At 47.0% G+C, this 16,238-nt stretch overlaps 1 protein-coding gene across 3 annotated transcripts in view; it reads left to right on the top strand.

The window, feature by feature from the left end:
* Positions 1-462: 462 nt before the first annotated feature.
* ZFP64 (ZFP64 zinc finger protein) overlaps positions 463-16,238 on the top strand; it is a 99,467-nt gene continuing 83,691 nt past the window's right edge. Inside the window, exons 1-2 of one of the 3 annotated variants that reach the window (XM_033186760.1) lie at positions 463-987; positions 5,855-6,094. In XM_033186760.1, the coding sequence (XP_033042651.1) occupies positions 942-987; positions 5,855-6,094 (286 nt within the window). In that variant the 5' untranslated portion in view covers positions 463-941. The remainder of the gene's footprint in view (positions 988-5,854; positions 6,095-16,238) is intronic. The other 2 variants (XM_033186762.1, XM_033186761.1) reach the window with 2 other exon arrangements.

The following is a 16,238-nucleotide window of genomic DNA, read 5'->3' as shown; positions in this document are numbered from 1 at the left end:
TCTGAGGCTCGGGAGGATAGGCAGAGACAATAGGGCTAACTCAGGAGCCCCGGGGGAGGGAGTAGGAGTAAGACATGAGGGACAGAGCAGAGAGGGCAGTGTCCTCAGAGTGTGGACGCTGACCAACACTAGGGACATCACTTGGGAACTTAGAAATGCTCGTTCTCAGGCCTCGCCCCAGACCTACTGAAGCAGAAACGCTCGGGTGGGCCCAGCAGCCTGTGTTCTAACAAGCTTTTCAGGCGACTGTGATGCACGATAAAGTTGGCAGCTCCTGGAGCAGAGGACCCTTCGCGCTACGACCCCAGCTCATCGCGGTCCTCTCAGTCTCCCTAGCGGGGCAGGGGACCCGCCCAGCGCTTTGCTGATTTGCCCAGCACTGACGCCCAACCTGGGTTTCTCCGGAGCCCGCCGCGCCCCGCGCACCCACCCCGCAACGGCAGCCGCACGCGGGTCTCCCCGCAAACCACCCAGGCGTCCCCGGAGCAGCGCTGCTCCACTGCAGTGCTGGGGCCCGAAGCCTGGGGCTGCAGGTGCAAAAGGCACCCCGAGCTGGGGAAGCCAATCGCGTCCGCGGAGAACGCAGAGTGCGGGCAGGGGCGCATCCCTCGCCACCCGCGGTCTCCCAGCACGCCCGGACGCGCGTGGCCATCCAGCTCCCCGGGGACGTTGGGGGTCTCCGCGGGCCTGGGCCTCGGGATTCGCCCGCCGCTTCCCCGGAGAGCCGCTGCTGCAAAGCCAGGTTGGGGCTCCGGGCCCGGCCAGCGCCCTCTAGGCAGCGGAAGTGCAGCTTGCTTTACATCCGTCCTCCCCGCCTCGCAGAGTTGGGAGAAGGCAGGGTGGGGGGTGTGGAAAAATAAAAGGAAAAGTCCTTGCACCATGTAGATCAGCGTCCCCTACTTTGGCATCCCGGCTGGCCGGGGATCTCTTAGTCTGCGGCCATGAACGGGAGCAGCGAGGGCGAGAGCTTCGCGGGCTCGGTGCAAAGTAAGTGCTTTTCCGGGCGCAGTGCGCGCTCCGGGGCCCAGTGCGCGCTCCGGGGCCCGGGCCCAAGCACGTTTGCGACGCAGCCAGCAGGCCCGGGGCCCCGAAATCGGGGTGACGGCTCGGAGCCGCGTCTCGGGGACCGCGGCGGGCGCGCGGTGCAGGGGGCGCCGGAATGGGCTTGGGGTGGGGGCGCACCCGACCTGGCGCAAGAAGGGAGGCGCCCTCCAGCCTTGCGAGACACCTTGGAAGGGAACGGTGGGGGAGGGCACGCCGTTCAGACAATCGCCACCCCCTAAGGGCATTCCCGCCCCACCAGGCGGAGTTTGGGGCGGGCAGGAGAGAGGAAGGAATCTGGGGTAAATGGGGCAACACTGATGGTAAAACTTCTGCCTCAGTGGCTCAAAATTAGAGCCTGGAGATTGGGGGAGTCTCCAGATCTCACGAGGTCCTGCGGCTCATTGCAAAGCCTTTTCCACATTAAGGGTGGAGATCTGAATGGGAAACGGGGTTGTGATCGCTTTCTTTGGGTTTGGGGTTCAGTTTTTATTTAACCGATGAGGACATCAGCGTTTTTCAAGTCCCTGGTTTCTCCCGGTGCATTGTTTCCCAAAGTGTGGTCCAGAGACTGAGTGCAACCAGCCACCTGGGAGCGAGAGCGTGTATTTTAAAACTGCTTTCTGGGCCCCACCCATTCAATCTCGGGGGTGGGGCTGGGGATCCGCTGTCCTTCGTAGCTGCCTGGGCAACTCTGAAGCACATGAAGTTTGAGAACCTGTCTACCAGGGGTTTGCAGAAAACCTGGCACATATTAAGCTCCCAGCTTGTTAGCTGCTACTGTTAACAGTTTGGAAGACACCGGTTCCCAAACTTGGCGGGGTATTCCTTGCATGACTGTGAAAAGCACAGATTTTCCTAAACACCATCCTCTCCACCCCACCCTGTTATGACTCAGTATCTCCTAGGTGGGGCTCAGATATGTCCATGTTTAAATAGTGTACCTCAGTAATAACCCCAGCAGGTAACATGCTGGGGGACTGGCGGGAAGTGGGGACTGTGCTGGTACGAGCACCATCCCATTTAATTCTCATAATAAGCCCGTGTTTTTTCTTGGAGAAATTAAAAACAAACAAGCAAACGAAAACCATGAACTAGAAACCTCTCTTCTCCCATTTTTCAGATGAGAAAACCCAAGCTTAAAGTCACTGTTGTTAAATGACAATGTCAAGATTCTAACGAAGGTCTATGTCATTACTTTTGCACTTTCCACATACCAGTGACATTATTTGTTATTAAAATTATTTCGTTCTGGATGTCAGTCCTGTTCCATCATTAAGGAATCGTCAGCAATGCAAGCTACTTCATGTCTCACTTCCTTGTTTCCTTGTTAGTTCCATGGATATCTTAGTAGCTGCCAAGAAGAAAAGGTTTGGTTCCTTCCATCCATTGATTGCAAAGTGCTTAAGTGTATCTCTGCAAGATGGCTTATCACAGTGCTCAGCCCTTTCTCCTTAGCAAGTGAACCAAATTGTATTTCTGAACAGAGATTTCTTGTCTTAGTTAGACCTGGGGAAAATTGGACATTATGTAAATATCTTAGAAATTTTCAGAAATGTTTGATGCATAATTTTAACCATATATGCACAAAGGTAGTCTTGTATCATTTAACTTGGGAAAAATTGGAAATTATGTAAATACCTTATTGTTGCTGAGATTATGATGCATGGACACCATGGAATAATGTATTGCCATTAAATAATGATATATATGAAGAGATTTTAATGATATAGCACAATGTTTATGCAATATTTAGGAAAAAGGGGCCGGGTGGAGTGGCTCACGCCTGTAATCCTAGCACTTTGGGAGGCCAAGGCAGGCGGATCACATGAGGTTGGGAGTTCGAGACCAGCCTGACCAACATGAGGAAACCCCGTCTCTACTAAAAATACAAAATTAGCCAGGTGTGGTGGCGCATGCCTGTAATCCCAGATACTCCGGAGGCTGAGGCAGGAGAATCACTTGAACCCAGGAGGCGGAGGTTGCAGTGAGCCAAGATCGTGCCCTTGCACTCCAGCCTGGGCAACAAGAGCAAAACTCCATCTCAAAAAAAGATTAAAAAAATTAGGAAAGGCCGGGCGCGGTGACTCAAGCCTGTAATCCCAGCACTTTGGGAGGCCGAGACGGGCGGATCACGAGGTCAGGAGATCGAGACCATCCTGGCTAACACGGTGAAACCCCGTCTCTACTAAAAATACAAAAAACTAGCCGGGCGTGGTGGCGGGCGCCTGTAGTCCCAGCTACTCGGGAGGCTGAGGCAGGAGAATGGCGTCAACCCGGGAGGCGGAGCTTGCAGTGAGCTGAGATCCCGCCACTGCACTCCAGGCGGGCGGCAGAGCGAGACTCCGTCTCAAAAAAAAAAAAAAAAAAAAAATTAGGAAAATGATTAGTTTTATACTATGATCTGAATATTTATAATACTATGATCTTATGCAACTTTTTTTTTTTTTTTGAGACGGAGTCTCGCTGTGTCACCAGGCTGGAGTGCAGTGGCATGATCTTGGCTCACTGCAACCTCCACCTCCTGAGTTCAAGCAATTCTCCTGCCTCAGCCTCCAGAGTAGCTGGGATTACTGGCACATGCCACCCCACCCAGCTAATTTTTGTATTTTTAGTAGAGACAGGGTTTCACCATGTTGGCCAGGATGGTCTTGATCTCTTGACCTTGTGATCCACCCACTTCAGCTTCCCAAAATGCTGGGATTACAGGCGTGAGCCATCTTATGCAACTTTTAAGTGTGAAGAAAATGAATGGAAAAAAAATTTTATATTCATGGCAGGCAGAGATGGAAATATTGAGTGATTTTCCCCTTCTTTTTAAGCTTCTTCTAAATTTTCTTACAAACATGAGTTATTTATTTATTTATTTATTTTATGTAAGATGGAGTCTTGCTCTGTCGCCCAGGCTTGGAGTGCAGTGGCACAATCTCGGCTCACTGCAACCTCCGCCTCCCAGGTTCAAGCAATTCTCCTGCTTCAGCCTCCCTAGTAGCTGGGATTACAGGTGTGTGCCACCACACCTGGCTAATTTTTTTTTTTTTTGTATATTTTTAGTAGAAATGGGGTTTCACCATGTTAGCCAGGATGGTCTTGATCTCCTGACCTCATGATCCACCCGCTATGTCTTTACTGAACAAATATTTATATAGTACCTTCTAGTACAGTGCCAAGTACTGTGCTTTGCAGGTATTAATATAGTATTAACTATTGATATGATTAGTATCAAGAAATAATGTCGGCCCAGCATGGTGGCTCACGCCTGTAATCCCAGCACTTTGGGAGGCCGAGGCGGGCAGATCACGAGGTCAGAAGATTGAGACCATCCTGGCTAACACGGTGAAACCCCGTCTCTACTAAAAATACAAAAAATTATCTGGGCATGGTGGCAGGCGCCTGTAGTCCCAGCTATTCGGGAGGCTGAGGCAGGAGAATGGCGTCAACCCAGGAGGCAGAGTTTGCAGTGAGCCGAGATCGCGCCACTGCACTCCAGCCTGGGCAACAGAGAGAGACTCTGTCTCAAAAAAACAAAACAAAACAAAACAAAACAAATAATGTCCCTGCCAGTTAGGAATGAATTTTGGCTACAAGTAACAGAAACCCAAATTATACTGGTCTAATGAAATCTGGAATTGATTGATTGCAGCATTGAATCAGGGGGATCAGTGAAATAAAGGGCTGAGCCCATAGGGGTCTCGGCATTTTCCTCATAGTTACAAGATGGCTGCAGAAGCCCCAGCATCACATTTGCATCCAAAGCCAGAAGAAAAGGGGCGCAGTGCTAGCCACATTTCCTCCCTTTCTATCACGAATGCCAAACTCTTCCCAGAAACTCCTCCAGCTCTGTGCTGGAGAAGTTCACAAATATGTAGGGGACCAAGATTATTTAGACTAGTGGTTCTCAGAGTATGTGTGTTGGGTGAGTATGTTTGGAAATGTGCAGGAGGATCAGTTTTCATAATTATCTTTTATTTAGGATAGGAGGTGGCTGCTAGTTCTGCCAAGTGCAGGACATCCTGCACTTCAAATATCAAATCCTGCATATCAAATAACTTTCTTGCAAACAACGCGACTAGTGTCCCATGGGTAACAATGCAGCATGAACCATCACGTGGTTGGTTGCTATGCATTATATCTAATTTTCCCCAAGTTAAATAATACAAGAATACTTTTGTGCATGTATGGTTGGATAAAATTATGCATCATAATTTTCTGAAAAAAAAATTTTTTTTTTTTTTGAAACGGAGTTTCACTCTTGTCCCCCAGACTGGGGTGCAATGGTGTGATCTCAGCTTGCTGCAACCTCCACCTTCTGGATTCAAGTGATTCTCCTGCCACAGCCTCCCGGGTAGCTGGGATTATAGGCACGCACCACCATGCCCAGCTAATTTTTGTATTTTTAGTAGAGATGGGATTTCACCATGTTGGCCAGGCTGGTCTTGAACTCCTGACCTCAGGTGATCCGCCTGCCTCAGCCTCCCAAAGTGCCAGGATTACAGGCGTGAGCCACTGCACCCGGCCAATTTTCTGAAGATTTCTAAGATATTTACATTATGTCCAGTTTTCCCCAGGTTTAACTAAGGCAAGAAATCTCTGTGTGGAAATATGATACCTTGCTGCTAGGACACAATTAGGAGAAGTGGAAGGTGGAGTGGATACTGGGCCACAAATGCAAGAAGTGGAAGGTGGAGTGGATACTGGGCCACCACTCAGCCATGTCTGCCACCGTGCCTTTTCTTCCTACCATGAATCTGGTTTGCATTAGAATTCCAAGCTGTTTGGAATTAATCTGTTACTTTCCCTTTGTCCCATGGAGTTCCAGGTGGCACAACGGTGCTGGTGGAGCTGACTCCCGACATCCATATTTGCGGCATCTGCAAGCAGCAGTTTAACAACCTGGATGCCTTTGTAGCTCACAAGCAAAGTGGCTGCCAGCTGACGGGCACATCCGCGGCAGCCCCCAGCACGGTCCAGTTTGTATCGGAGGAAACAGTGCCTGCCACCCAGACTCAGACCACCACCAGAACCATCACATCGGAGACCCAGACAATCACAGGTACAGCTGCAGCATGGGGGAGTCGGCCAGAGTTGGCCTGGCTATGTCTCAAACACCTCCATGGAACTTGTTAAAAATATAGATTCCCAGAGCCCACCCCCTAGGGTTGCTGATTCATTATTTTTAACAAGCTCCACCGGGAAGCCAGCTGCCCAGCCAGGTTTGGGAGCTGCTGGGTTAAAACATTAAATGTTAGCAGTTGTCACATGTTATAAAAAAACAGACCAAAAAAAAAAAGATTTCTGAAACAAAAATCTGTATACTAAGGGAAAAAAAAAGACTAGCAGAAAATACATTGCAATAAAAAAAAGTGGTTGTTTTGGGTGGTAGAAGTATGGCTACAATCCTTGAGTTTGCATTTACTTGTGTAAAGGGCCAAAAAGCCTGTTGTTGTTTTAAAAAAAAATCTATAAACAGGCATTGGTATCTCCTCCCCCTTGTGCGGCTGATCAGGAAAACATCCCTGTTCTCTGTTGTGTACACTCACTCCACCAAAAATAAATTACAGATGGGTCAAACATTTAAATGTGCATAAGAAAACCATAAAAGTCCTAGAGGAGATATACCCACAAACACATACACACACAGTTATACCTGTGTAATTTGTCTTAAGGGGCAGGAAGATAACTTTAAAATTATGAAGTAGCCCATTTATGGGATAGTACTGGATCTTGTGGGGAAACAGAGAATGCATTCCTTAGCTAAAGACGTTTAACTCTAAAAAATGTACTAATATGCCTACCAAAGAAAGCAGGTTATGGACCACACCCTCAAAGAAAAAGAATCACATATGTGATTGCAAATGAAGTTACAAGTTTTCTAAAGTAAAATGCAAAGTCTAAAGACAATCAACTTGGGGAAAAATTTGTGGCATATATAATTAAGGTCCAATATCCCTCTTATACAAAGAACTGCTAAAACCAGTAAAATATAAAAAGTGCAAAGTGGAGGCCGGGCACAGTGGCTCACGCCTGTAATCTCAACATTTTGGGAGGCTAAGGCAGGCGGATCACCTGAAGTCAGTAGTTCTAGACCAGCCTGGCCAGCATGCTGAAACCCCGTCTCTACTAAAAATACAAAAATTAGCTGGGCATGGTGGCAGGTGCCTGTAATCCCAGCTGCTTAGGAGGCTGAGGCAGGAGAATCGCTTGAACCCAGGAGGCGGAGATTGCACTGAGCCGAGATCGCGCCTTCGCACTCCAGCCTGGGGGACAAGAGTGAGACTTCATCTCAAAAAAAAAAAAAAAGTGCAAAGTGAAAAGGTCAGTGGATTATATACAGGGGACGAGTGGCCATAAAGGGAGGTTTGGTCACCTTAGTAATTACAAAAATGCAAATCTAAACAAGGCTTGGGGAAGGACACTGATTTCATTTTCTGGGGATGTAAATTCTTATAACCTGGACAATTTTGTGACAGCTTTCAAATCTTAAATTTAAAATTTCTTAGTTTTAAAATGTACATAAAGACATTTATCCAATAAGCCTGCAGCTAGGTATTCATCCTATAAAACTTCATGAACAGGCTAGGCACGTTGGCTCACGCCTATAATCCCAGCACTTTGGGATGCCAAGGCAGGTGGATCACCTGAGGTCAGGAGTTCGTGACCAGTCTGGCCAATATGGCAAAACACCTTCTCTATGAAAAATATGAAAACTAGCCCAGCATGGTGCTACATGCCCGTAATCCCAGCTACTCGGGAGGCTAAGGCAGGAAAATTGCTTGAACCTGGGAGGTGGAGGTTGCAGTGAGCTGAGATCATGCCACTGCACTCCAGCCTGGGCAACAGAGTGAGACTCTGTCTCAAAAACATAAAAATAAAAAACTTCATAAACAAATGTACAAGGATATTCATTTACAGCATGTACTATAGAGAAAGTGGAACCTTTGTATGTATACGTCAAGAGAGAGTTAGAGATGGCCAGGTGCAGTGGCTCACACCTGTAATCCCAGCCCTTTGTGAGGGCAAGGCTGGAGGATTGCTTGAGGCCAGGAGTTCAAGACCAGTCTGGTCCACATAGCAAGACCCCACCTCTACATTAAATTTTAAAAATTAGTCAGGCACGATAGCACGTACTTGTAGTCCTTGCTGCTCAGGAGGTTAAGGCAAGAGGATCGCTTGAGCCCAGGAGTTTGAGGCTGCAGTGAGTTATGATCGTACCACTGCACTCCAGCCTGGGTAACAAGTGAGACCCTGTTTCTTAAATAAAATAAAAATAAAAGAGGGATTTAAATAAATAAATAAATATCAAAGATTCCAACCATGGAATATGACTTAGCGTTGGAAAGGAGGAAATTTAGATCTGTGTGTGGTCACAGAAAGATTCTCAAGGCATATATATATTAAAAAAAAGGAAGCCTACATATTATATGGTCTTATATTTCAGGGAAGTTTCTAGAACAGGGATGGGGCAGGTGATGTAAATGAGAGAAGTTGTCTTTGGGGGAGGTGTCAGAGAGTGGTGGGGACTGTGGTGAAGTGGAGAAATCACACATGCCTCATCCAAAAGTGCAGCTGTTCTTTGGATCCAGCCAGTTAGATATTTCAGTTTTTCAGAGAAGCTGAAAATGTGAAATTTTCCAAATATAAAACTTTGTTGCCAAACAATACATCTCTGAGCCTGACTGATTCCATAAGGTTCTTCTAGCTTGTTCTTAGAGAATGTTTACCCAATAGTCTGGAACTGAAGAGTTAGGAGCACCAGAAGTCAGGGCCAGGCGCGTTGGCTCACGCCTGTAGTCCCAGCACTTTGGGAGACCGAGGTGGATCACTTGAGGTCAGGATTTCAAGACCAGCCTGGCCAACATGGTGAAACCTCATCTCTAGTAAAAATACAAAAATTGGCCAGGCATGGTGGCACATGTCTATAGTCCCTGTACTTTGGAGACCGAGGCACGAGAATCTCTTAAACCCAGGAGGCGGAGCCTGCAGTGATAGTGCCACTGCACTCCCCACTGTGCAACAGAGTGAGTGAGAGTCCATTAAAAAAAAAAAAAAGTCAGGAAACCAACTTTCCCCTTATGAGGTATCTACTGGGGTGATGTTTGAATTTTTTTTGGCAATAAGCAAAGTTTTGTGGGTTTTTTTTTTTTAATGCATCCAAAATAATGTTTCTGCTGAGTTTTTAAACAGTAGACGTTTTGGAATACAATAAAACTGATCGCCTTACAAACCTTAACAAAAGAACACTGAGATCTTCCCACTGTCTCCTGAGTTTATCTTCATTCCCATCTTAAAGGAAGTCACCAAGAAAAGGTGAAAACCAGAAAACCCTTAAAGGTGGGCCTGGTAGGACCTAATTATTTTGCACCAGGATCAAGCAAAGCTGCCTTTGGGGAAGGGACATGGCCAAGGTCCCATCAGAACTTCGGGACAGTCCTGGGACATGTGTTTTGCCCCTTATCCTAGTGACCTTTTTCGTGAGGACAGTGTTTGCTTTCTTGTCCTCAAAAACCAAAATCCCGGTACCTCTCACATTGGGTGGGCGCCATAGAAAAATGGATGCCCTGCCATGTGGGAGGCTTCCAGGCCCACACTTTTTCGTTTGGGCCGTTGCTTCTTTCTGGGCTCTGAGCCTTCGCTGATGCTTTTTCCTTTGCCTGAAATACCTTTCCCACCTTGGCCTGGCTGATGCCAAGTCAACCTCAAGACCTTAAGTTTCATGACAATCTTCACAAAAAAGCGTCTGCCTTCCTCTTGGGGACACTCCCCTCCCCTCTATATTGTAGCAGCCATGATGAACTCCTTTCTGTTTCTGGAATGAGCCGCATTTCCTCCAGGCTCAGACCTTGCCTGTGTTGTTCCTTCTGCCTGGAACTGCCTTAATTCTTACGTCAGAGCTGGGCTTAAGGGCATTTTCTCAAAGACCCCTTCCCTGCACCACTCACTCTTTTCCCAGATCAGGTCATGTCCCATATTTAAATGATTAATAGAGGAATGACTTTAAAGTCGATCTCCATCCCTGACCTGTAAGCCCTGCTCCTGTTCACCACTGGATCCCAGCACCAAGGCACTTATTATTTGTTGGGTATGAACAACTGCTCAAATCTCATATACATCAGTAAAGCTGACCTCACAACATAATAACGGCTCCCTTTTTTGTCCTCCTAGTTTTTTTGTTTGTTTGTTTTGTTTTTTGAGACAGAGTCTTGCTCTGTTGCTCAGGCTGGAGTGCAGTAGTACAATCATGGCTCACTGCAGCCTTGATCTCCTGTGCTCAAGCAGTCCTCCCACCTCAGCCTCCCAAGAAGCTGGGGCTACAGGCATGCACCACCACATCCAGCCAATTTTTAAATTACTGATAGAGTTTTGCTACGTTGCACAGGCTGGTCTTGAACTCCTGGGCTAAAATGATCCTCCCATCTTGGGCTCCCAAAGTGCTAGGATTACAGGCATGAGCCACTGCACCCAGCACTTCTATTTCTTTGTTCAAAGAAGTTTGCCCTCCTCTTAGCATTTCCACGGCCCTGCGATCATTGGATCTTGCCATGCCTGAGTTTTGTTGACTGCCCTGAATGCTCAGGCCAGTCCTGGAGTCCTGTTTGTGCCTGGCACACAGAGCCCTCCCCTGCACAGTGCTGAAGGGAGCCACAGGCTCAGAGACAGACTGTTGGACTGACTTGCATCCCAATCCACCACCTAACAGCCGTAGGCTGTGGGCAAATCTTTTACTCTCCCTCTCACTTAACAGTCCCCATCTGTAAAAAGAGGTTATAATACCTAATCATCGTTGGGTTATTGTGAGAATTCTGCAATAATCCACATAAAGGACCTGAGATAGAGAAATTGGGTTCATGAGCGATCGCTTTTATTAATTTTAGAGACTAATAAACAGGTGGCAAAAGGATGGTGAGATCTGCAGCGTACGTTGTCTCTGCCTGACTCAGCTGCTCCTCCTGATGGTTCCTGCCTCTCTGCCAACTAAACAAGCAGAATTCTGCTTTCTTTTCTTTTTTACACTTATTAGATTGGTTTTCTGGGTGCCGTTCCCCCTATTGTGCTTCAAGTTTCCATTGACTGGCAGTTCCCAGACCTGCCTATGGACCAAGATCCCCTGGGAGCTTGTTAAGGATACTGGTGCCTGGGCTCCACCTCCTGAATCTGAATGTCTGGAGCCGAGGCTCAGGTATCTGTATTTTTAACAAGCTCCTGGGGGATTCCGGGTCTCAGCCAGGTTAGACAGTTATTCACTGCTCAAAACCACAGTCCAACCCCCCAAATAGTGGATTTCTGCAGATATCCTCATCTGGACATTTTCCAGACTCGTTTGTCCTTGATTAAGAGCGTTTCTCGCTCTTCTTCTATGTCTCCTCTGCCTGATAATACTTGGGTTTAAAGTAAAATTTATTATCTGCCTGCTAGCTTTGAAAGCTGCCCGTTGTCTGGCATATGATTTAAGGATTTTCATATGGGAGCCGTAAAATTAGATGTGGATGCTGGTGGAAATACATCCCATGTACATTTTCTAAGTCCATGGCTTCAAATCACGGGGCTTTGGAGTCAGGTCCCTGAGTTTAAATCTTGGCTGCATAAGGCCTTAGGAACCCCATGACCATGGCAAATTACATTACATTCATTTCAAAGCGAGGGTAAAAGTAAACAGAGAGGGCTGGGCGTGGTGGCTTATGCCTGTAATCCCAACACTTTGGGAGGCTGAAGTGGGTGGATCACAAGGTCAGGAGTTCGAGACCAGCCTGGCCAATGTGGCGAAACCCCATCTCTACTCAAACTACAAAAATTAGCCGGGCATGGTGGTGGGTGCCTGTAATCCTAGCTACTTGGGAGGCTGAGGCCGGAGAACCGCTTGAACACGGGAGGTGGAGGTTGCAGTGAGTGGAGATCGCGCCATTGCACTCCAGCCTGGGTGACAGAATGAGAGTCCATCTAAAAAATAAATAAATAAATAATAAAAAACAAAAATAAAAAAATAAGCAGAGAGGGAACAGGGTTTGGTAATAAAGAATCTGGGGTCCTGAGACAGACTGCTTGGGTTCACATCCTGGCTGTACCACTTGCTAACCATGTGACCTTGGGCAGGTTACTTACACTGTGTTTCCATTTCCACAATAGTAAAATGAAAGTGATGCTAGAACTCATCTCCGAGGGTTGGAGCCAGGCTTCAGTGGGCCTCAGTGGGCTTCAGTGGGTCCTACATGGAAGCCATTTCGAGCTGTCACTGTTAGCTCTCATTACCAAATCAGGAGGCTATGAAAGTAAACAAAACAGCACATGGATAATGTTAGCACAGAGCTCATGGCAAGCCCTCAGTCAATATTAATTGAATTGATCACTTGACCAAGAATGTTTTTTTTTTTTTTTTTTGCCATTTCTGGCTAATTCTTACTCTTTAAGTCGCAGGTTAAAAGTCATCTCTACTAGAAGCCCGCTCTGATTTCTCCTTCTCCCTACTCCCACAAGTAGGTTTCTGTTTTCTCAGCTAGCATGTATCACAATTGTTAACTAATTAGTCTTTAGAGAAGTGAATTCCAGTGCAATTCCAAGGGCACTCAGCAGTGGCATTTGCAGCAGCAGATACTACCATAGAGAGGGAGAGGGCCTGTGGCCAACTAGCAGAGAAAGAGGACAGCAGCCCCTGACAGCTAGCAGCCATGATCAGCTGGGTCTTGGTATTGCTAGGAACTGGGCTGGCCCGCAGGTAGGCCATGCTGTTCTACTGTTGAACATACACAGTTGTTCACAGTTTCACAAAATACCAACATCAGACCAGGCCACTCTGATCGTGGTGGGCAAGACGAAAATAAAACCACATCTGTCATCGTGTGTGAGCCCAGACAAAATGGGAACACTGTCCAAGCCACACAATACCAAACGTCCTCCTCCCCTCTGTCAATCTGAGTGACAGTTACTTCTTTGCCTGTTAAAATTTGAGTCTTGCTCTATCTAGCCTTCTTTCCCTCTTGATAATATGTATTAAAATAACAAATCATAGAATTAGCTCCACTTGCTGGTGCCTCTGATGCGGGTTTTCTTGAACCTCCTCCAAAAGCATCTAACATGAGCCCAAACCTAAAATAAAATAAGTTCTTTCTAACACCTTCTGAGGTTTCCCTTATTGCAATGAGTAATAAACTTACTCAGCAACAGGGGTGTCTCTATTGGTCTTTGGCCAAAGGACAATGACACAGGGAAGGCCCTGCCCACCTAATTGATTTTGAAAGCCTTAAAAAAGAATCTGAAGGTTCAGTTTGGCCTGTGAGCCCCAAATTAGTGGCTCAATTTCTAGGTTACTAGACTGTAAATCTCCCTGCATGCAGAGACCTAATCAGTCTTATTTTCCCACAACCCAACACCAGGTCTGGCACATCATAGGCACTCAATAAAATAGCTATTGAATGAGGGCGGAAAAGGGTGGCTGTGAGGATTAAATGTGTTCATGTGTCTGAAGCACATGGTGTGGATGGCATGTGCCTCATCAATGAGGACTTGGTGATGGTGGCTTTTATTAATGTAGCGACTAATAAACAGGTGGTGAAAGGATGGTGAGATCTGCAGTTTTCATGATCCTGATGAAGACATACTGGAGACTGAACAGTTTACAAAAGAAAGAGGCTTATTGGACTCACAGTTCCACATGGCTGGGGAGGTCTCACAGTCATGGCAGAAGGTGAAAGACACGTCTTGAATAGCAGCAGACAAGAGATAAGAGCTTCTGCACGGACACCCCCCTTTTTAAAACCATCAGCTCTCATAAGACTCATTCACTATCACAAGAACAGTGCAGGAAGACCCACCCCCAAACTTCAGTCACTTCCCACGGGGTTCCTCCCATGACACGTGGGAATTGTAGGAGTTAAATTCAAGATGAGATTTGGGTAGGACACAGCCAAACTGTATCAGTGGCTTTAGGGCTGTTGTGTGGCAAATGATGGAACTCAGATAATGGAGATGCTTGCCATTGGAGAATTCCAAGCCCCTCGGGGAGGGGAAGAGGATTTAGTTGTAAGACACTGAAGTCCAGCTGTTTGTGACAAGTGCCGTCTTAAAGGTGCGAAGAATTCACAGAGTCTGTTGGTTCCAACTGGGAAAGTCAGGGAAAAGAATTGTGAATGAAAGCAAATGTATAACCGGCTTTGAAAGACCCATTGGCTTTTGGGAGAAAGATGGTGGGAAAGGGGGCATTTCCTAATGGTGGTTTGGAGGGGGTGGGGGAAGCTTGGGGCAAGGTTGGAAAACAGTGGCTAAAGATGGCATAGGGGAACATGGTGGGGGTTGTGCTTCAGCTCTGGCCTTTATTCTGAAGGAGCTGGCGATCCATGAAGTTCGTGAGCACATGAGTGATTTAGTAAGACAAACTATGTAGTGATTGCCAGGATCGGAAACAATAATAGCAAATTCTTATACCGTGCTTATTCTATGCCATGCACTTTTCTAAGTACTCTATATGAAGTAGTTTTTCATAACCAAAAGTTAGGTAGTAATAATTATTATCCCCATTTTGCCAATGATGAAACCGAGGCACAGAGGGGTTAAATAACTTGGCCAGATGACAGAAACAGACAGTGTCAGAACTGGGTCTCAAACCTAGGCTGTCTGGTTGCAGAACCTGTGCTCTTAATCAGTACTGCCACTTAGTAAATTCCTCATTGCAACGTTTCTCAAACTTGCTTGTGCATAAAAATCATCTGAGCTTTGGTGACAAATGCAGATATCCAGACCCTTCCTGGGGATAATATATTAGGGGGTCTGAGCAGGGTCCTGGGAATCTCAACCAGCCAGGGAGTGGTTGGGTTGGATCAGATGCTTTCGGTTGCTTTTTTTTTTTGAGACAGAGGCTCGCTCTGTCGCCCAGGCTGGAGTGCAGTGGTGCGATCTTGGCTCACTGCAACCTCTGCCTCCCAGGTTCAAGCAATTCTCCTGCCTCTGCTTCCTGAGTAGCTGGGATTACAGGCGCCCACTGCCACGCCCACTAGTTTTTGTATTTTTTAGTAGAGATGGGGTTTCAACATGTTGGTCAGGCTGGCCTCGAACTCCTGACCTCATGATCTGCCTGCCTTGGCCTCCCAAAGTGTTGGGATTACAGGCATGAGCCATCATGCCCGGCCTCTGTTGCTCTTAACAACAGCAAACTAAAAGTGCACAGAACAGTTAAGACATGTATTATCTCTCATAGCCAGAACAGGCAAGGTCAGTTCGGCAGCTCAAAGGTGCGGAGTTCTTTGCATCTTCCCCCTGTTCTCTGTGGTGGGCTTTTATCCTTTGCCCTCCCACCCTCCCCATGGCCACATAGTGGCGGCTAATGCCTTGGGCATCAGATCTCTCAGGCACACCCACAAACAGGGAAAGGAGCAACTTGTCTGTATCAGGGAGCATTTCCTCCCTGATAAACTCCCAAAATCCAGATCCTGCTGGCCAAAATTGGGACACATGGCTTTGCCCAGTTGCACTGTAGTGGAGGCAGCTAGGCTGCCAAGGGACAAAGAGAAGGGTCCTACCAGTGGAACCCAATCCCAAGCCTCTTCTGCAGGGCCACGTTCCTACCACTGCCCCGTTAAAGAGACTAGAGTGGCAGTTCTCAAATGCTGCTGTGCAAAACATTACCAGGAAAATGTGTTTAAAATAGAGCTATAAAGATATCTAAGCTTTACCCCAAATCTCTACATCAGAATCTGTGATGCATGATCAAGTTTGAGAACCACTCAACCAGAAGGGGTTGAAGGGATGGAAACCCACGGGCACTAGAGTCTAGTTCACAGTAGCTGCTCAACAGATCTGAGGAATGAATGAACGGCCCACTGTGGGAGGGAGCGTAGGGTGGGATGTGGGAGGAAGCTCTGTTCCACTTACGGTTTTTTTCCTATTTGGTGAAGTCCTAGTGTAGGGCAAGTTAATTTTCTGTTACATAGGACTGTTCATTTGCTTAGAACAGACCCCCTACTTTGACTATAATTCAAGCCAGAGGGGTGACTTTGTTTAGAAGGATATAGGCATAAGGGAGAATTACAGGCAGGCACGCAGCTGGATCTCAAAGAGATTGAACCAGAAGCTAGAAATATTTTAGGGTTTTCTAGACTGTACAGCTCAAAAGGCTTGTTGGAAATGCTGGGAAGGCAGAATCTCGGCCCCATCCAGAACTGCTGATCAGAATCCGCCTTTTAGAGAGACTGTGGCTGGAGAAGCACTGCTGC

This window comes from Trachypithecus francoisi, unplaced genomic scaffold, assembly GCF_009764315.1.
Source record: "Trachypithecus francoisi isolate TF-2019V2 unplaced genomic scaffold, Tfra_2.0 Lachesis_group21, whole genome shotgun sequence".
Taxonomy (NCBI): Eukaryota; Metazoa; Chordata; class Mammalia; order Primates; family Cercopithecidae; genus Trachypithecus; species Trachypithecus francoisi.
This window is presented reverse-complemented; position numbering and strand designations above follow the sequence as displayed.